Genomic DNA, 21,429 nt, shown 5'->3' with positions numbered 1-21,429 from the left:
TTCTTGGTCAAATAGCCCTTACACAGCCTGGAAATCCTGTTGAAAAACAAATGATAGTCCCACTAAGCGCAACCAGATGGGATTGTGTATAATGCAGAATGCTGTGGTAGCCTTGCTGGTTAAGTCTGATTGAATTCTAAATAAATCACAGACAGTGTCACCAGCAAAGCACCATCACACCACCACCTCCATGCTTCACGTTGGGAACCACACATGCGGAGATCATCTGTTCACCAACTAATTCAAAATAAGTTTTGAATTTTGGCCCATTCTTCCTGACAGAGCTGGTGTAACTGAGTCAGGTTTGTAGGCCTCCTTTTCTATAGGATTAAGGTCAGGGCTTTGTGATGGCCACTCCAATACCTTGTCCTTAAGCCATTTTGCCACTTTGGAAGTTTGGAAGTATGCTTGGGGTCATTGTCCATTTGGAAGACCCATTTACGACCAAGCTTTAACTGATGTCTTGAGATGTTGCTTCAATATATCCACATAATTTTCCTCCCTCATGATGCCATCTATTTTGTGAAGTGCACCAGTCCCTCCTGCAGCAAAGCACCCCACAACATGATGCTGTCACCCCCGTGCTTCATGGTTGGGATGGTGTTCTTCGGCTTGCAAGCCTCCCCCTTTTTCCTCCAAACACAACAATGGTCATTATGGCCAAACAGTTCTACATTTACATTTACATTTAAGTCATTTAGCAGACGCTCTTATCCAGAGCGACTTACAAATTGGTGGTTCTATATTTGTTTCATCAGACCAGAGGACATTTCTCCAAAAAGTACGATCTTTGTCCCCATGTGAGGTTGCAAACCGTAGTCTGGATTTTTTATGGCAGTTTTGGAGCAGTGGCTTGTTCCTGGTTGAGCGGCCTTTCAGGTTATGTCAATATAGGATTTGTTTCACTGTGGATATAGATACTTTTGTACCTGTTTCCTCCAGTATCTTCACAAGGTCCTTTGCTGCTGTTCTGGGATTGATTTGCACTTTTCGCACCAAAGTACGTTCATCTCTAGGAGACAGAACGCGTCTTCTTCCTGAGCGGTATGATGGCTGCATGGTCCCATGGAGTTTATACTTGTGTACTATTGTTTGTACAGATGAACGTGGTACCTTCAGGCGTTTGGAAATTGCTCCCAAGGACGAACCAGACTTGTGGAGGCCTATAAAGGTCTTGGCTGATTTATTTTGATTTTCCCATGATGTCAAGCAAAGAGGCACTGAGTTTGAAGGTAGGCCTTGAAATACATCCACAGGTAAACCTCCAATTGACTCAAATGATGTCAATTGGCCTATCAAAAGCTTCTAAAGTAATGACATCATTTTTTTGAATTTTCCAAGCTGTTTAAAGGCACAGTCAACTTAGTGTATGTAAACTTCTGACCCACTGGAATTGTGATACAGTGAATTATAAGTGATATAATCTGCCTGTAAACAATTGTTGGAAAAATTACTTGTCATGCACAAAGTAGATGTCCTAACCGACTTGTCAAAACTATAGTTTGTTAACAAGAAATTTGTGGAGTGGTTGAAAACAAGTTTTAATGACTCCAACCTAAGTGTATGTAAACTTCCGACTTCAACTGTATATAGCACTTTTCATACAGAATCTCTAACTTAAAAAAAAACAAGGGAGCTGGCAGTTCATGGGAGAGGGTCTTCCACAGGTAGATAATGATGATGCAGTTCAGTAAAGGTGTAGCTTGATTGGAGGCAGCGTCGATGGTACAGCCAGGGAGGGAGACACATCAGTCAGACAGGCCCAAAGCTTTATCAGGCACATCTGTCTCTGCAGTTCACAGCTCCTCTTCCTCCTCTGTAGGTAGGCTGGAACATCCACCACCGAATGTGTAGCCCCCATCTGGGTGATGCATCGGCAGCAGTAAGTGCCTGGAGGCCACCACACCTGGGCAGTAATCAGCAACAGTCTCCTACTAGACGAGCCTCTGTCATCCCCTCACACCACAATCCACATCTTTCTATGTAGTACTTGTTTGTTTTGCAGTTAATTATGTTGATTTTGGATGTGGTTGAGTGGTTGAAAAACAAGTTTTAATGACTCCAACCTAAGTGTATGTAAACTTCCGACTTCAACTGTAGGTGTGTCCAAACTTTTGACTGGTACTTTATATATTTGATCAAATACTGACTTTGGCCTTTAGTACCAAATCCAATAAAAACTTATTGAATAACACATTCATAAATGGAAAAAAGTTAAACAGTTAAAAAAATAAATCACAAGGAATAATGTTTTGGAGTGTCTGTCCTATATCTAGGAGATAAAAGAAAGCTCAGGAAATATTTGTGCTTTTCTTTTACACATATTTAACCTGTTTTTGGGGGTAGGTACAAAATGACCTCCATACTTCCATTCATTTTTTTAAAGCCAGTACTGGTTACATGCACATGAGTCCCGTGACACTTGTGGGGGTCGTTGAGCAAAACGGAGAACACCATCATGTTCGTGATAGACTCATCTTTCCATGTTAGTTTGTAGGTCAAACCACTCAGACGTGCCACAGCCATTATCGTGAGAAGACCGATTTTTCGGGATGTCTGACAAACACCAATGGAGCTTGGCCACCTTCCACCGCAGTTGCGGACGCAATGGATTGAGACGCAGACCATGCCAAAAAACAGATATCTAGCTTAAACTGAAAGATTTTGATGGGATTTTCAAAATTGTTACTTATGTTACTCTAGGTGGATTCATTAGACTTACAGTCCCATTCGATGAGAGAGAACCTGGTGTTCACAGGTATTTCTGAGAATAATGATGGAAAATACATTATACAAACAAAACTACATGTCCTAGCAGATGAGGTATCAAAAATCGCCACATCATGGCCAAATTCGGTTATTAGGCCTACAAAGAAAAGGTACCGGTTAAATCCAAGGGTAGACAATTACAAAGTACAAACTTTGGGCTTAATAACCAGTTTCCTAAAGAAAGAAATAACAGGTGGAAAATTCTCTACCCGATGCTTAAATATGGTCAATGATGCACACTGGTTGATGCAATGGTTGCTAAAATTCTAATAGTTTGCATAATTTCAGTTTGTGACAAAACAAGAAATCAGTGCAGAGCATCATTAGACCATCGAAACCAATGTGAAATATATTTTCAATAACCAAAAATATTATATTTTCAGCTGTTTGAAGCTGGTGCACAAAATCGAAAGTAAAAGACGCAAAAACAAAACTTAAGAACGGGAAGCATAGAAATTCACACAGAACATATCTACTGCTTCTTAGACTTGCTTTCAATAAGAATGACAGATCTGTAACGCACATTTCTATGTGAATTTGGTTGGGTCGCCCAAAATGTTACATATTGCAGCTTTAAAGAAATAGACAATGCTTGGTGCTTATATTGTTGTTGACAAGCTCTATATTAACTGCAAGCTATACCGAGATGAAAAAGTTACACCTTGGCTTTCTATGTGAATTTGGTCGGGTCACCCAAAAAGTTACATATTGCAGCTTAACAGAAATACAAAAAGCATCCTGTGAGGGATTGATCGCTGACGATGAACTACTAATGACAATTAACTAATTCCAAACGGGTAAATCTCCTGGCTTTGACGGTATACCAATTGAGGTGTAAGAGTTTTTATTTTTTACAGAAAACAAAGAACCTTTGTTCACCTGCTTAAATGTTTCATTTGAACAGGGGGAATGATCAACAACCCAAAGAGAGGGACTGATTACATTACCATTGAAGCAGGAAGCAAATGGCCATTATATAAGCTCTGTGCACCTCAAACTGAAGACCCCTCACTTTATGCTGTGACACCCATATTCTATCAAAATGTTTAGCACTTAGAATGACAAAAGTAATAAGCAAAATGACTGAAAGTGAGCAATCTGGCTTTATTTAGGGTCACTACATTAGGTGACAGTATTTTTCTGGAAACTATTGAACATTGTGAAATAGAAGAAAAGGCATATTTTCAAGCATGGTGATGGGCTGCATCATGTTATGAGTATTCTTGTCATCGGCAAGGACTAAGGAGTTTTTGACAAGATGGAATCTCATTTATATAGATGCCTTCAGTATTTTAACTTTGGTAAGTCATTTATTCAATCGTTTAAAGTCTTATATCAGAAACTGGTGAGTAAAGTAGTGAATATTGGGTATTTATTTATTTAGAGGGGTTCGATAAAGGGATCCAGTTTCACCTTATTTATTCTTATTAGCTATCGAGATGCTGGCCATCCCAATCAGGAACAATTCCAATATATACTCATCAAAAATATAAACACAACATGTAAAGCGTTGGTCCCATGTTTCATGAGCTGAAATAAAAGATCAGAGATGTTCCATACACAAGAAAAACGTATTTCTCTCTAGTGAATATTTCTCCTTTACCAAGATAATCCATCCACCTGACAGGTATGGTATATCAAGAAGCTGATTAAACAGCATGCTCGTTACACAGGTGCACCTTGTGCTGGGGACAATAAAAGACCACTCTAAAATGTGCAGTTTTGTCACACAATACCACCTCAAGTTTTGAAGGAGTGTGCAATTGGCATGCTGTCATCAGGAATGTCCACCATAGCTGTTGCCAGAGAATCTAATGTTAATTTCTCTACCTTAAGCCACCTCCAATGTCATTTTAGAGAATTTGGCAGTACGTCCAAGCAGCCTCACAACTGCAGACCACGTGTAACGACACCAGCCTAGGATCTCCACATATGGCTTCTTTGTCCTTCGGGATTGTCTTGCGTACCAATGAAGTGGAGCAATGGCCCAGTGGACATGCTTGGCATCCACATTCCAAAAGAAAGAAGGATCTTGTAAAGGAGAACTTAGATTTGAAACTAGCCAAGATTGACAAAATACTATTGCTGTGGAAAGGTAAAGCTTTGTCTTTTATATGGCAGAGTAACCTTGAAAAACACCTTCATTGCCTCTCAGTTGTGCTTCAGAAAGTATTCACACCCCTTTACTTTTTCTACATTTTGTTGTGTTACAGCCTGAATTTTGTGTCACTGGACTACATACATTACCCTATAATGTCAAAATGGAATAATGTTTTTTAGAAATGTTTACAAATGAATTAAAAGCTAAAATGTCTTTAGTCAATAAGTATTCAACCCCTTTGATATGACAAGCCTAAATAAGTTCAGGGGTAAAAATGTGCTTAACAAGTCACATAATACATTGCATGGGTTCTCTCGGTGTGCAATAAGTGTGTTTAGAATTACACAGATTTTATAATGACTACCTCATCCCTGTACCCCACACATACAATTATCTGTAAGGTCCCTCAGTTGAGCAGTGAATTTCAAACAAACACTGATTCAACCACAAAGACCAGGGAGGTTTTTCAATGCCTCGGAAAGAAGGGCACCTATTGGTAGATGGGAAAAATGTAAACAAGCAGACATTGAATATCCCTTTGGACATGGTGAAGTTATTAATTAAACTTTGGACGGTGTATCAATACACCCAGTCACTACAAAGACACAGGCATCTTTCCTAACTCAGTTGCCGGAGAGGAAGGAAACCGCACCATGAGGCCAATCATGGCCAATTTCACCATGAGGCCAATGGTGACTTTAAAACAGTTCAAGTTTAATGGCTGTGGTAGGAGAAAACTGAGGATGGATCAACAACATTTTAGTTACTCCACAATACTAACATAAATGACATAATTAAAATAATGAAGCCTGTACAGAATAAATATATTCCAAAACATGCAGCCTGTTTGCAATAAGGCACTTAAGTAAAACTGCAAAAAATGTGGCAAAGAAATTAACTTTATATACTGAATACAAAGTGTTATGTTTCAGGTAAGTCCAACACAACACATCACTGAATACCAGTCTTCATATTTTCAAGTATGGTGATGGGCTGCATCATGTTATGAGTATTCTTGTCATCGGCAAGGACTAAGGCGTTTTTTAGGATAAACAGAAACAGAATAGAGGCCAGGCAAAATCCTAGAGGAAAACCTGCTTCAGTCTGCATTCCAACAGACACTGGGAGATAAATTCAGCTTTCAGCAGGACAATAATCTCAAACACAAGGTCAAATACACACTGGAGTTGCTTACCAAGACATTTAATGTTCCTGAGTGGCCTCGTTACAGTTTTGACTTAAATCAGCTTGAAAATCTATGGCAAGACTTGAAAATGGCTGTCTATCTATGATCAACAGCCAACTTGACAGAGCTTGAAGAATTATTTTAATAATAATGTGCAAATATTGTATAATCCAGGTGTGCAAAACTCTTAAAGACTTATCCAGAGAGACTCACAGCTGTAATCGGTGCCAAAGGTGATTCTAACATGTATTGATTTACTTATGTAAATTAGATATTTAATTTTCAATAAATGTGCTAATAAATATTTCAAAAAACACTTTGCATTATGTCAAGGGGTATGAATACTTTCTGAAGGCACTGTATACCCATTCTTCAAATAATCAATAAAATATTTATTGCATACTGACAGCAGGAATGTCCCCAGGATCATTCAGAGCCATTACCCCCAGGAAAATTCAGAGCCAGATCATATGGTTGAATTCAAATACACTGATACATAAAATAAAAATTGGGAATGTGTTTCTGAAAAAGAGGATCTTATAATAAAACAAATATCATTGATAGTAATGGGAATTTTACACTGTGCACAATTGTATGGGAACATATTTACTATCAGGTACTGGCAGCAATTCAAACAGAATGGAAGAAAAAAGTTAAGGGAAAGAAAATAGAAACTGTTTGTAGATCTCATATTAAATCTCACAGATGGTTAACTGGAGATAAAGACAAGTACCATTTTCATTTGGGAAAACAACAAATTAGTTGCCTTCCCACACAAATTCAACTCTTAATGGGAAAAGCATGTATAGAACAACAACAGATATTTCTGGCTACTAACAAGATGTTACACATATTGGACATAGAAAAATCCTATTTCTACTGTTTTTGTCGTGTGGAAGTGCTGGATTTGTTACATATTTTCTGGTATTGCTCCATAGTTAACTTTTGGGCAAAGGTACAAGAGTGGTTACTCCCTGTTTTATACGATTTTGTTATTTTTCCACAAACAGTTATATTGAGTGCAGGGACAGATACAAAACAATATACAATCTATTGATTCTGCTGGGGAAGGTTTTCATTTTTAAAACTCAGAAAATATATGTTAGTCTTGGACTCTTTCAACCTAACTGTGAAACACTATTATACATTAGATTGCAAAAGAAATTGTGAGGTCTCCAGATTTTACTGATAAGTGGGACCAAATAACACGTCAAGGATGGGCCTGATTTCATATACAAAAGAAAGGTGCTCCTGATTGCCAGTCATATGACGATTCTATTTGTTTCATTTTTTTTTTTTTGTATTTGTGGTTGTTTGTATGTTTGCATGTGATTCCTGTTTATGTCCTTTTCTAGTTTAAGATAATTGCTTATTTTCTTTTGTGTGTCCACAACACCGAGGTAGTGGACTGAAGAGGGTGGGGTGGTCTGGCGGGTAGTCTGTGGGACCATGAAACTTTAGCTCCCACTTCCCTATTGTGGGATGGCTACTTGTAACATCTGTCAAAAAAATACAAGGAAAGAAAACCCGCCAAAATAATAATTATGTCTCCTTATATTTGTAAACTCAGCAAAAAAAGAAACATTCCTTTTTTCAGGATCCTGTCTTTCAAAGATAATTTGTAAAAATCCAAATAACTTCATAGATCTTCATTGTAAAGGGTTTAAACACTGTTTCCCATGCTTGTTCAATTAACTGTTATGACGTTGGCCTGGGGGTAGGTTTATGACAGTCATAAATACCTCTTCCCCCCTTTTTCCTCTCTCTACCCTACTGATGTTACATTTGCAAAACCCTTGGGTAACAGAGATTCTGGGAACATCTGAAGGTGGGGGGAAATGAACTATATATTCTGGTAATCCGACCAATTGAACATATGCGGTGGTACTTAATGAATATGATGTCAGTTCGGTTGTATCTGAGACATTCTCATCAATGATAAGATAAACTCTACAGTGGAAAGTCTATACATCAGTGTTATCGGATTCACATGGAATTGTTGTTCAATTTAAATGTTTGAATATTAAATTATTCGTGATGGGATGAAATGTGATTTAACTTCTAAAATGTGAGATTTGGGTTTTCATAAGATAGGGCTCTGCTCAATCAGTGGCCTGCCCCTGTGAAGGGACATGGGCTATAAAACTTTTCAACCCCCCCCTCCTCTCCCTTCCGTTCTGAGGACGACGGTCCGATGTCAGAATGGTTCAGATAATAACTACAGAACGAAGCCAACATCAGCGTGAGCTTTGGTTGCGAATGGTATGAACCTTCTGTTCTGAGGACGACGGTCCGATGTCAGAATGGTTCAGATAATAACTACAGAACGAAGCCAACATCAGCGTGAGCTTTGGTTGCGAATGGTATGAACTTTGAACTCTTATTCACTACAGCAGTGATACCTCCTAGCCGTTGAGTTAGCAACAGCCGCTGCAAACGAGGGTTAGGAAGGAACAGACAAGAGTATCCCGTCTACCACACAACAACGTTACTACAAAGTATTCAATTTACCAGCAGAGACATTCTTCAAGGGACAAAGGACTCGGTTGGACAACACTGCCTTCCATCTACCACCAACCTACCCCTGCGCAGCTCAGAGTAAATATTTATTGCATTTTCCTTTTCCAAATGGGCGGTAATTTAGATACTTTATTTACGATAGCACAGCTTCGCCCTTTGTTCCTCAATCTTTCCGCTCTTTCACTTTCACCCAGCCCCTTTTCCTTTGTGTAACAAGCTGTCATATCTGTTCCGCCCGCTAGGGACGTTTTCCTTTATGACGTAATTTGTAATCAAGTTATGATTTAATTATGTGTATGTGTAATTCTGTGTATTTAGTAAATAAATAATTAAACCCAATTTTGTATTGCTGATTCAACTTGTTAGCCAGGGTTCGTGTAGATAACTAAGAATTTACAACTTTCAGATGAGACTGAATTAAGATGACGATTAATATTGACTGCTATTGATGTAAAACATTACTAGGTTTTTAAGAGTTTATTCGGAAGATAACAGCTCTATAAATATTATTTTGTGGTGCCCGACTCACTAGTTAATTACATTTACATGATAAGCTCAATCAGGTAATATTAATAACGGAGAAATTATTTTATAGAATAGCATGTTATATCACTTAATCCGGCAAAGCCAAAGACACGACAGAACCATAAACAATTAATGAACATGCACCTGTGGAACGGTCATTAAGACACTAACAGCTTACAGACGGTAGGCAATTAAGGTCAAAGTTATGAAAACTTAGGACACTAGAGGCCTTTCTACTGACTCTGAAAAACACCAAAAGAAAGATGCCCAGGGTCCCTGCTCATCTGCGTGAACGTGCCTTAGGCATGCTGCAAGGAAGCATGAGAACAGCAGATGTGGCCAGGGCAATAAATTGCAATGTCCATACTGTGTGACTCCTAAGACAGAGCTACGGACGGACAGCTGATCGTCCTTGCAGTGGCAGACCACGTGTAACAACACCTGCACAGGATTGGTACATCCTAACATCACACCTGCGGGACAGGTACAGGATGGCAACAACAACTGCCTGAGTTACACCAGGAACTCACAATCCCTCCATCAGTGCTCAGACTGTTCGCAATAGGCTGAGAGAGGCTGGACTGAGAGCTTGTAGGCCTGTTGTAAGGCAGGTCGTCATCAGACATCATCGGCAAAAACGTCCCCCTATGGGCACAAAACCACCGTCACTGGACCAGACAGGACTGGCAAAAAGTGCTCTTCACTGACGAGTCGCGGTCTTGTCTCACCAGGGGTGATGGTCCGATTCACGTTTATCGTCAAAGGAATTAGCGTTACACCAAGGCCTGTACTCTGGAGCGGGATCGATTTGGAGGTGGAGGGTCCGTCATGGTCTGGGGCGGTGTGTCACAGCCTCATCGGACTGAGCTTGTTGTTATTGCAGGCAATCTCAACGCTGTGCGTTACAGGGAAGACCTCCTCCCTCATGTGGTAACCTTCCTGCAGTCTCATCCTGACATGACCCTCCAGCATGACAATGCCACCAGCCATACTGCTCGTTCTTTGCGTGATTTCCTGCAAGACAGGAATGTCAGTGTTCTGCCATGGCCAGCGAAGAGCCCGGATCTCAATCCCATTGAGCACGTCTGGGACCTGTTGGATCGGAGGGTGAGGGCTAGGGCCATTCCCCCCAAAAATGTAGAGGAACTTACAGGTTCCTTGGTGGAAGAGTGGGGTAACATCTCGGCATGAACTGGCAAATCTGGTGCAGTCCATGAGGAGGAGATGCACTGCAGTACTTAATGCAGCTGGTGGCCACACCAGATACTGACGGTTACTTTTGATTTTGATACCCCCCTTTGTTCAGGGACACATTATTCCATTTCTGTTAGTCATATGTCTGTGGAACTTGTTAAGTTTATGTCTCAGTTGTTGAATCTTATGTTCATACAAATCTGTACACATGTTAAGTTTGCTGAAAATAAACAGTTGACAGTGAGAGGACGTTTCTTTTTTTTGCTCAGTTTATAACAAATCGTTTAGTTCCTCTAAATGTGGGGAGGTGGGTAAAATAATAAATAAAGTCTAGCCCATCTCTAACACTGTGTTTTCAAGTACCTAACAATATGGAGCCAATGTCCATATGTGTTGATTAAAAAATGAAGTATAATATTTTGGTTCGACTGAGAAAGGAAACTCAGTCCCTAAAATAATACAAAAATAACCAAGTAGGTCAGCACAGTCAATATTGTATTTCATTTCAACAAAATGGTCATACACTAACATAACTTTGTAGTACAGTACTTTTATTGCACAAAACGATACGTGACAAGTATAAAACTATGGTAACACTTTACATTTGCGGTAAATCTGGTACACTCCCTTTGATAAATTCCTTTGAGAATACTCTGGAAAAGGTTCAACATTACATTACACACATTTTCACTACTTTACACCAGTGAAGAATTTTTACAGACACCTTCACACCAACCATCACCATATCCTTAAATCTGCCTTATCATACTCATTCTTTCCTGGTTCACTTCATTCAGTTCCTTACTACATCCAAAACCAAGAGAATGAATTACAAACTAACTAGTACTCCATTACATGTCAACACTACACACTATACATGGGCCGTATGCATTTTCTGCTGGTGTATCCTGAGGTAGCTCCTCTCTGAGAACCTCTTCCCACAGTGCGTACAGGCAAACGGCCTCTCTCCCGTGTGGACCTTCAGGTGCATCTTCAGCTGGTGCTGGTGGGAGAACCTCTTGTCACACTGGGGGCAGCTGTAGGGTTTCTCCCCTGTGTGGACCCTCTGGTGTCTCTTTAGATGACCAGCCTGGGCGAAGCGCATGTGACAATGGGTACAGCTGTAGGGTTTCTCCCCTGTGTGCATCCTCTGGTGGATCTCCACCTGTTTCGGGAAACTGAAGGCTTTCCCACAGAAAGAACATGGGAAGCGCTTCTCTTTTCCACCGGATCTACAGATAGCGTTACTAGTACTGTCATTTGTCATCGGGCTTATATAGCCATTTAGTGTTGAGGCACCGGCATTGTCTGAAGTCTGGTTTAACATAAGGTGAGTGTGAGGAGGACGAAGGCCAGGGAGTGCCTGTGTTGTCGCAGGGTCCATGTTCCAGTTGATAGATCCTATAGAAGGCAGGCTGAAGGCAGCACCCGTTAGGTGGTTAACCAGAGGCGTCATCAGTGTCTCTGAATCACAACTATAAGAGCAGGACGGAGCATCGCTAGCTGAGTCTGTGTCTGTTGTTCTCTCGCCCCGCATACAGACACCTCCCCGTCCCCGCAGACCAAATCTACACCTTGCCCTGGTCTCAGCCAGTCTGTTGTCATGGAGACTAAGTTTGGTTGTTTTGTGTTCGACTGTCTGTTTCTGGTTAACAGTGTTGTTCCCCAGCCCAGAGTTGAGGACGCTGTCCCATCCACTGACCTCCACTATGTCACCTCTGGTCCTGGCCTTCTCAGTGATGTCCCCTGGGCCCTTGGTTGCACTCGTCTGGTTCTGGGAATCCAAGATGGCCGCCCAGTCTCCCCTGTTAGCCTCCAGCCAACCACCTGCAAGAGGTTAGAAAATAGACTTGTTATTTTTTTAAATGTCACTTACCAGGTCAGGTTTATACATTATAATTTGTGTTTTTGTATGTAAACATAAGTTGTATTGATTTCATTTTTTGAATTAAGAAAAAATAGCCAGTTGCATCACTATTTCCATTGAAGATCTATTACTGTATGTAGGCTATATGTACACTGAGTATACAAAACATGCTCTTTCCATGACATTGAGATGACAGACTCAAAGGGAGGAGACAGGTTAAAGTATGATATTTAAGCCTTGAGACAATTGAGACATGGCTTGTTTATGTGTGTGCCATTTAGATGTTGAATGGGCAAGACAAAATATTTAAGTGGTTTTGAATGGGTTTGGTAGTAGGTGCCAGGCATAGGGCTGTTGCGGGGACCTTATGGTGACGATTCATGAAGGCAGTCAAATTCCATGTGACCGTATAGTCACAGTAATTAGGCTTCTCCAAGCTCTGATGCTGCTGCTGGTTATTAGCGACCTACCAAACTTGCTAACTGCCTGGTACTCAGCATTCTATTGTCCCACTAATCAGCAATATATTGTCCCTCTTCATAAGAACCCATGAGCTCATGTTGCGCAACATTTCAATAGGCTATGCAATTGCGCAAGAAAACAGAGTGATGGCCTCCTAAAAAGAGGAGGATCCCATCAGCTTCATATAGGCTAGGCCTACTATATTTATTTCTCAACTTCCCTTATATTAAGCACATTGCTTCTCTTTACAACAGGAGTATAGCCTACCTGGCTGAGATGAAAATTAACCACTGGGAAAAAACGTCCCGTATTCGCTATTTAAGTGCATAGATGACATGTATTTTTCCCCGCTGCCCCTGTTTCGATACAGGTGCATGATAATGGTTGATTCTAAATCAAAACAAATTTCACACATATTATTTAGAGACAAGATTAAATCAAGAATAGCCTATCACTTGTGAATTATAAACTCAGCAAAAAAATAAACGTCCCTTTTTCAGGACCCTGCATTTCAAAGACAATTTGTAAAAACCCAAATAACTTCACAGATCTTCATTGTAAAGGGTTTAAACACTGTTTCCCATGCTTGTTCAATGAACCATAAACAATTCATGAACATGCACCTGTGGAACGGTCGTCATGACACTAACAGCTTACAGACGGTAGGCAAGTAAGGTCACAGTTATTAAAACTTAGGACACTAACGAGGCCTTTCTACTGACTCTGAAAACACCAAAAGAAAGATGCCCAGGGTTCCTGCTCATCTGCGTAAACGTGTCTTAGGCATGCTGCAGCATGAGGAGGCATGAGGACTGCAGATGTGGCCAGGGCAATAAATTGCCATGTCTGTACTGTGAGACGCCTAAGACAGCGCTACAGGGAGACAGGACGGACAACTGATCGTCCTTGCAAGTGGCAGACCACGTGTAACAACACCTGCACAGGATCGGTACATCCGAACATCACACCTGCAGGACAGGTACTAGATGGCAACAACAACTGCCCAAGTTACACCAGGAACGCGCAATCCCTCCATCGGTGCTCAGACTGTCCACAATAGGCTGAGAGAGGCTGGACTGAGAGCTTGTAGGCCTGTTGTAAGGCAGGTCCTCACCAGTCATCACCGGCAGTAACATCGCCTATGGGCACAAACCCACCGTCGCTGGACCAGAACGGACTGGCAAAAAGTGAGGTTTTGTCTCACCAGGGGTGATGGTCCGATTCACGTTTGTCGTTGAAGGAATGAGCACTACACCGAAGGCCTGTACTCTGGAGTGGGATCGATTTGGAGGTGGAGGGTCCGTCATGGTCTGGGGCGGTGTGTCACAGCCTCATCGGACTGAGCTTGTTGTCATTGCAGGCAATCTCAACGCTGTGCGTTACAGGGAAGACATCTTTCTCCCTCATGTGGTACCCTTCCTGCAGGCTCATCCTGACATGACCCTCCAGCATGACAATGCCATCAGCCATACTGCTCGTTCTGTGCGTGATTTCCTGCAAGACAGGAATGTCAGTGTTCTGCCATGGCCAGCGAAGAGCTTGGATATCAATCCCATTGAGCACGTCTGGGACCTGTTGGATCGGAGGGTGAGGGCTAGGACCATTCCCCCCAGAAATGTCCGGAAACTTGCAGGTGCCTTGGTGGAAGAGTTGGTTAACATCTCACAGCAAGATCTGGCAAATCTGATGCAGTCCATGAGGAGGAGATGCACTGCAGTACTTAATGCAGCTGGTGGCCACACCGGATACTGACATTTACTTTTGATTTTGACCCCCCCTTTGTTCAGGGACACATTGTTCCATTTCTGTTAGTCACATGTCTGTGGAACTTGTTCAGTTTATGTCTCAGTTGTTGAATCTTATGCTCATACAAATATTTACATGTTCAGTTTGCTGAAAATAAACGCAGTTGACAGTGAGAGGGCGTTTTTTTTTCTTTGCTGAGTTTATATTATCACTTGTGTATGATGCCCAACATAAGAAACAATGCCTTTTTTTGGGGCGACTTTTTCTAATCATAGTCGCACACCTCATGTAACTTAGCCCATGGGCCTATATGTTTTATTAAGGTTTTTATCACAACTAAAATGTCCCAAAAAATTCTTAATATTAAGCACATTAATCCACTTTATAAGGGGTGTAGAGCCTAACAGGCAGCACGTGAGTTTCAAGTTTGGGGAAGATAATTTTCACCATAAAAATGCACCTTTATAATAAAAGCATTACATGCATAATTGCATTTGCGGTCATTTTTGATAATGGTGTTTTCCACTAATGGAACATTCGCGCTTATAGCCTACTACCATGAGCGCATTGTTGTGCTTATAATGTGAATAAATAGCCTAATAGTTTATCAACATTTTAAGCTAAACGTTATGATTTGTTGCATCAGCCATATTGCATAAAAAAGTTTTTTTATGCTAGTGGTTGTATTAATTTGGGATCTATCGCTTCCCACAACTGTCCCAGACTATGTTTGGAATATTTATTTCTCGTACAGAATAGAATAGGTCGACTTTTGTACTATGGAGGATAGTAGATTGACATAGGCTAGTGCTTTTGCTGTTCATTATGCCTACTTATTTTGTTGGCTGCCGAAAAGTAAATGTGGACAGTTCTTCCAATATCTTCAATATGCACCTCGGAAATGGATAAGGATGCACGCAGTTGCGTCCCCCAATGTGTCAGTCTTCACTTGTAGCCTGTGAGAAAGACCCGATCACGTGACAGAGCGAGCAGCACTCCGGGAGAAGGGCACAACTGCCACTGGCTGCAAAAGGCATGGATTGTTTTAGGGTGCATTACGGCCACACAAAGGGGATACCGCCGGGAAATTCTAGGCATTATCTAATGCTTGTCCAATTGTGAATGTGTGACTGATGTAGCGTGTACAGCGTGTGCAAAAAAAACAAAGCAGAGCTCATGCCTTTCAAGCAACTTTTTTCAAATCATCATTAGAGTCTCCTCATGCAGCCGTACAATGTATTAAAAATCAAAACATATAGCCCAACATTTGTAGAACAACTAAAGGGACATTAATAACTTTAAATTAAGCATATAGGAGTACCTATTTCTTTGTTAACCGCTTGTGCGCACTCTCAAACCGTTTGGAGAAAATATCCTTTATTCAATTGTATTCTTCATAGTATAAAATAATGCCACGGAATTCTAAGAAAACCTTGTCTGCTAAATGAACTAGTGTAGCCCACCGCCATTTGGTATAGCCAGATCAGGACATAACATAAGGACAATTCAGAGTATGCTGTTCTGTTCTTCTGAAATAGACTACATTTTCTTCATATCATGCTTCTTTAGAGCTGTCTAAAATAAATAATGAATTTATTGTGATGTGTAGGCTATATTAAATGGATTTATTAGACTTTTTCAAATGTAGATGTTCCAAAAGTCAACATCAGTGGCTTGTAGGCTATGTGTGGTAGCCAGGAGATGCTAAATGTGTTTGTTAATTAACGGTCAATAACTGTGAGGCCGATAGCTATTTGCCACCGGCTGATGGCACTTAGCCAGGCACACCGGTTTGTGTCAAGAACTGCAACGTTGCTAGGTATTTCACACTCAACAGTTTCCCGTGTGTATCAAGACTAGTCCACCCAAAGGACATCCAGCCAACTTGACAAAACCGTGGGAAGCATTGGATTCAACATGGGCCAGCATCCCTATGGAACGCTTTTGATACCTAGTAGAGTCCATGCCCCGACGAATTGAGGCTGTTCTAAGTGGGGAGGGTGCAACTCAATATTAGGCAGGTGTTCTTAATGTTTGGTACACTCAGTGTATTTCTCCCTTACCTTGCTCCCCCATCTTTAGTCTACTCAGCAGGTCAATACTCTCTGGTTCATCTTCTATTGTCTCCTCTTTGACAATCAGCAGATCAGGCTTCCCATCCTCCATGTCTACTGACTGTAAGAGATACAGAGTGAGAGGATGTTGGATCAAGAAATCTGATATGAGCACCCTGCTATGGAGCATCTTCTGATTGGGCAATGAGGGATTGCTATGAGTACTATGCAAACCTGTTAGTTGATTCGATTACTTGCCACTCTTTAATGGTTTGATAATTCAAAGGCATGGTCCCACAATTAATACACAATTAATCAAGAAAGACCTGGCTCCGTATCCACAAAGAGTCTCAGAGTAGAAGTGCTGACCGAGAATCAGGTCCCCACCCATCTACATAGCCTTATTCATTATGATCTAAAAGGCTAAACTGATCCTAGATCAGCACTCCTACTCTGAGAGGCTTTGTGGATACGGGCCCTAACCTAATACAATATAGACAGTAGTTTACAGTGGGCTTACCTCAGTGAAATTGTGTGTGGTCTTGTGCTGCTCAGTGGGTTCAGGAGGAGGTGTAGTCTGGTTGTCCTCTATGACCATGGTCCCCTCTGGGTTCCCCAGACCCTCCTCACACCCCTCCTCCTTCACCAGAAACACCTCTGGACCCTCCTCCTCCTGGAAGAGAGAGGTGATACAGATTACACAGACATACAGTCCCTCAGGTACATACACAAACAAGATAATAAACACACTTCACATGGAGGGGCCACACTTGCAAACATAAGCAAGCATTTAAAGTTAAACAGGTTCTCACGTACAAAATGCACAACAGCCAATTAAAATGTTTGTTTTACTTGTATGTGACAGAAAGCTAAATTGTAGCTGGTCCCATCAGATAGCATGGCACACATTTGCCCTTTGTTAACCTCACTAGGTGGCAGCGATTACATCCCAGCACAACTTCTGCAGACAAGTCGTATACATAGTTGGACGCGTTCATGGAAGCGTCCTTAGCAACAAGGCTGTCACGTGTATTTCATTGACTGGTCAAATTGCTCTTTGTGTAAAGTGCGTAGTCCGTGTAATTGTCGCAGATTGTGGCAAAGGGTTCGAATCTCACGAGTCGCCCCCCCCCCCCGCACACAAACACACTGCTATTGTCAAATAATAATGTTGCATAGGCTATATTACATGGACGTGTGCACCTAAATGTAGACCAACGTTTTATATGCATTTTCATAATCTCCTTTGTCACCTGTGCTATGAATTGTCTCAAGGCTTAAAAGTCCTTCTTCAACCTCTCCACCTCTTCATCTACACTGATTGAAGTGGATTTAACAAGTGATGTCAATAACAGATCATAGCTTTCATCTGGTCAGTCAATGTCATGGAAAGAGCAGGTGTTCTTAATGTTTTGTATACTCAGTGTATAATAAAGGGAGTCTCAATGAAAGTCAGAATAAAAAGGCCCATTTTGTGTTTATTAAACATAAACATGGGTTAAATACCCCATATGAAAACCACACATAGACATGTCTAAACCAAAACTATATTCACTTTCTCATTACAGAAGTGTCTTGGGAAAAATGTTTATTGTTGAATAGAAGTAATGAAATAGCCATTTGTAAACATTACATAACAAACACTATGTAAAATACTTTTCATACTTACATATCACACAATGTTTGGATGCAATATTCTAACGAGGAATATTCAACACTGAAATCTGTGACTCTCGTTATTCCAAATGCATCTGTGGATCTTTTCTGCTGATGTTTTAATTTTTTAAATTTTATTTATACAGGCTTTGATAAAAACGTCAGAAGATATCGAGTGGAATTGGTATGTTTCTATGTTACAGAGTGGAATGTTTTTTCTGCTGGTGTATCCTGAGGTAGCTCCTCTCTGAGAACCTCTTCCCACAGTGTGTACAGGCAAACGGCCTTTCTCCCGTGTGGACCTTCAAGTGCATCTTCAGTTGACCAGCCTGTGTGAAGCGCATGTGACACTGTGAACAGCTGTAAGGTTTCTCCCCTGTGTGGATCCTCTGGTGCCTCTTCAGGGTGTCCTGGCGAGAGAACCTCTTCTCACACTGGGTACAGCTGAAGGGTTTCTCCCCTGTGTGGACCCTCTGGTGCCTCTCCACCTTCTGGGAGCTGCTGAAGCCTTTGTTACAGAACATGCAGAGGAACCGTTTCTCTTTACTACTGCCTGATGTGGCTCCCCCTCCCTGAGCCTGGGCTCTAGCTCTGTCGTTTGAGTTCAATACCTGATCGAAAAGGACACAGCCGTGTGAATCGGAAGGTGCTATCAACGTGGACACTGGGTAGCGATCCTTGAACACGTGTAATGGGGAGTGGGTGGTGACATTTAGATTTGTCTCCAAGCTTTCCCTGTAATCTAAGAAATCTCTGCCCTGTGAGTGTCCGTCTCCGAGGAGATGATCTGCATTCCATGTGGGAGGAACGTCGCCCTCCACTTTTACAGTCACCTCATCTGCTAATATAACCTCCTCTTTCTTATCTAGGCACCCTTCAGAGTATACACTACTACTGCGCCGGTTCCAGTCCCCTCTAGACAGATTAATCTGTGTCTCTAAACCCAAGGGCATGTTGCCAGGGTCCATCTCTGTATTGTAAGAACAAGACGGATCATCACCGGCAGTGTCTAACGCGTCACCATCACCATCCCCATGGGAATTAACCGTCCTCTGGCTCTGGTGAAATACTGGTAAATATTCGGAGCCGGGAGCAAGAGGACTGCCCAGTTTACTCAGACCCAGTCTCTCTGGGTCTGATCTATGGTTAGATCCTTGGTGTAAGAGCCTGTGTGTTACAGTTAAAGTCTTGGTGTCTGTCTCTGACTTGAGGACGGCGTTCTGTGTTCCACTGACCTCCGTGATGCTGCATCGGGTCCTAGGTTGCGCTTGGTTGGTGGGGTCCTCCGTGGCTGCAGAGGGCGCTCCAGACTGAATGTCTCTGATGTTCCGTGGGTCCTCCTCTCCTTCAGACCTCTCCTGCTTGACCCCAGGACCTGCAGCCTCTGCATCTGCAGACTGACACAAGAACATAACAATATCGTCTCACAGGCTTCCTTATGGCAGATAAAAATGTTTTAAAAAGTTTTACCTTTATTTAACTGAGGATAAATGACGATGATACATGTAAGCAAGTGAATAGCTGAGGGGAGATTTTCTTTATTAAACAGGCCACATTTGATAACTGTAATTTTTATATAACACGATTACACTAACCTCTATCACCATAAAATTCTGCGATGTGGTTCCACTCCCCTCATCAACAGTGATTGGTTGGTCATCTCTCCATGTATTGTGTTCCGCTGGCTTCAGAAAGCTTCTGTGGCCTCCAGTGAGATGTCCTTCACCTGAGAGTGTGATTGGGGGATAAGAGGTGGTTAGGTTAGCTACTGTCAATGCTATATTGTACACGTTTGACCCTGTCCACAATTGGTAAGGATGTAAGGTAACACTTCTCATAACTTCTTGATATACTATGTATTGATTATGTTCCATGCATCTTATTGTTTTCATTTAGTAAATAATGGAAAATGCAGTAAATCAAAAATCTGGTTATAATATGATAATGTCTCTGCACGAGCTAAGTAATCGGGGGATTTATTGTATACGACCCAAAAACGGACAATTCTAGATAACATCTGAACACATATACAGAGGGGATCGGGGCGACAGGCACTGAACTATAAATGAACAGCGACAGGTCGCACAGCCTCTGCAAATTGTACCTCTTGAAATTCCTCTGTATCGGTCAAGGATCTTGACACTACTGGGACGACTGGCGAGGACGCGCTCTCGCATTGTCCTCTCTGCGCGCTCCCGTGCAACCTTCAGTTCCAGTAGTTTCCTCCGCAATGACCTGTTTTCTTTCTGGCTTTGATTTATTTCCAAACGAAACACTGCATAGTCGTCGTCTACGAGTTTACAGATCTCTGCCACGGCGGCATTCGCTAGCACCTCCATGATGGAGGCTATTTGAGTGTGAAAAACCATACAGTTAGCCATTTTTTGCTAACGTTAGCAGCTAGCTAGCTAGCGTTACCTAGATAACAGCTATCAACCAAGTCCTGTCTCCAACGTGAATTAAACACGATATGGGGTGTGATACGATGCAGTTAAATTAGTCATATTTTGAGTTCATGGCTGTTAATACACGTCTAAACAACAACAATAAAAACGATAACGTGGAAATGGTTTTTTCATAACTGCTCACTTCCGTTTACTTCTTCGTGTGAGTTTCCGGCAGACTATACGTTGTTTTGCGTATTTCCGCCTTTCACAGGGTTACTACAGCCACAAAGTCTAAATTGTCTATATCGTAAAAGTTCATTAAAATAAAAAAATAATAAGTGTGTGTGGGGTAAGGTGCCTAGGCATCAGGATATATAATAAACAGAGTAGCTGGAGCGTTATTTTATTAAACCTTTATTTTAACAGGGTAGAAATATTGTGCTCTGTATAATACAAAATAACCACGTATTGTTCACACAATTATTTTATAAATACAAAAAATAAAAAACACAGTCATGGGAAGCACAAATAAGTTTGCTAATCTTGTCAACAAAAACAAAAAAGTGGTTGGCAATATCAAAGGGTTTTGTTATGAATGAGCTATCAGCCTCAATGAAGGATGGAGCCGAATTAGCTTTAATGCCTAGAATTTTATTTAAGCACTCGAGATTTTATTATAATTAATAAATGATTTATCTTATTTCCATTGTATAGTTTCTTCTTGTTTTTGTGTTGCCAGGGTCCATCTCTGTGGCGAAAACAACTTCAGTGTCTAACGTGTCACCATCACCAATGGTTATGGGCCGTCCTCTGGCTCTGGTGATATACCAGGAGGACAGCCTAGTCTCCCCAGACCCAGTCTCTGTGGGTCTGATCTGTGATCAGATCCTGTGTAAAAGCCTGTGTGTTACAGTTAAAGCCTTGGGTGTCTGTCTCTGACTTGAGGAAGGCGATCGGCAGGT

At 41.5% G+C, this 21,429-nt stretch overlaps 1 protein-coding gene across 1 annotated transcript in view; it reads right to left on the bottom strand.

Moving 5' to 3' along the window:
- The window catches only part of LOC115137399 (transcriptional repressor RHIT-like), a 34,676-nt gene extending 13,980 nt beyond the window's left edge, over positions 1–20,696 (bottom strand). The window contains exons 1-6 of the mRNA XM_029673713.2: positions 20,185–20,696; positions 19,676–19,806; positions 19,316–19,477; positions 16,945–17,097; positions 16,434–16,545; positions 11,998–12,122 (exon numbers count right to left, since the gene is read on the bottom strand). Of these exons, the coding sequence (XP_029529573.2) occupies positions 11,998–12,122; positions 16,434–16,545; positions 16,945–17,097; positions 19,316–19,477; positions 19,676–19,806; positions 20,185–20,461 (960 nt within the window). The 5' untranslated portion in view covers positions 20,462–20,696. The remainder of the gene's footprint in view (positions 1–11,997; positions 12,123–16,433; positions 16,546–16,944; positions 17,098–19,315; positions 19,478–19,675; positions 19,807–20,184) is intronic.
- Positions 20,697–21,429: the final 733 nt, after the last annotated feature.

This window comes from Oncorhynchus nerka, linkage group LG11 (assembly GCF_034236695.1).
Source record: "Oncorhynchus nerka isolate Pitt River linkage group LG11, Oner_Uvic_2.0, whole genome shotgun sequence".
Taxonomy (NCBI): Eukaryota; Metazoa; Chordata; class Actinopteri; order Salmoniformes; family Salmonidae; genus Oncorhynchus; species Oncorhynchus nerka.
The sequence above is the reverse complement of the archived record's forward strand: the minus strand, read 5'-3'. Positions and strand labels throughout refer to the sequence as shown.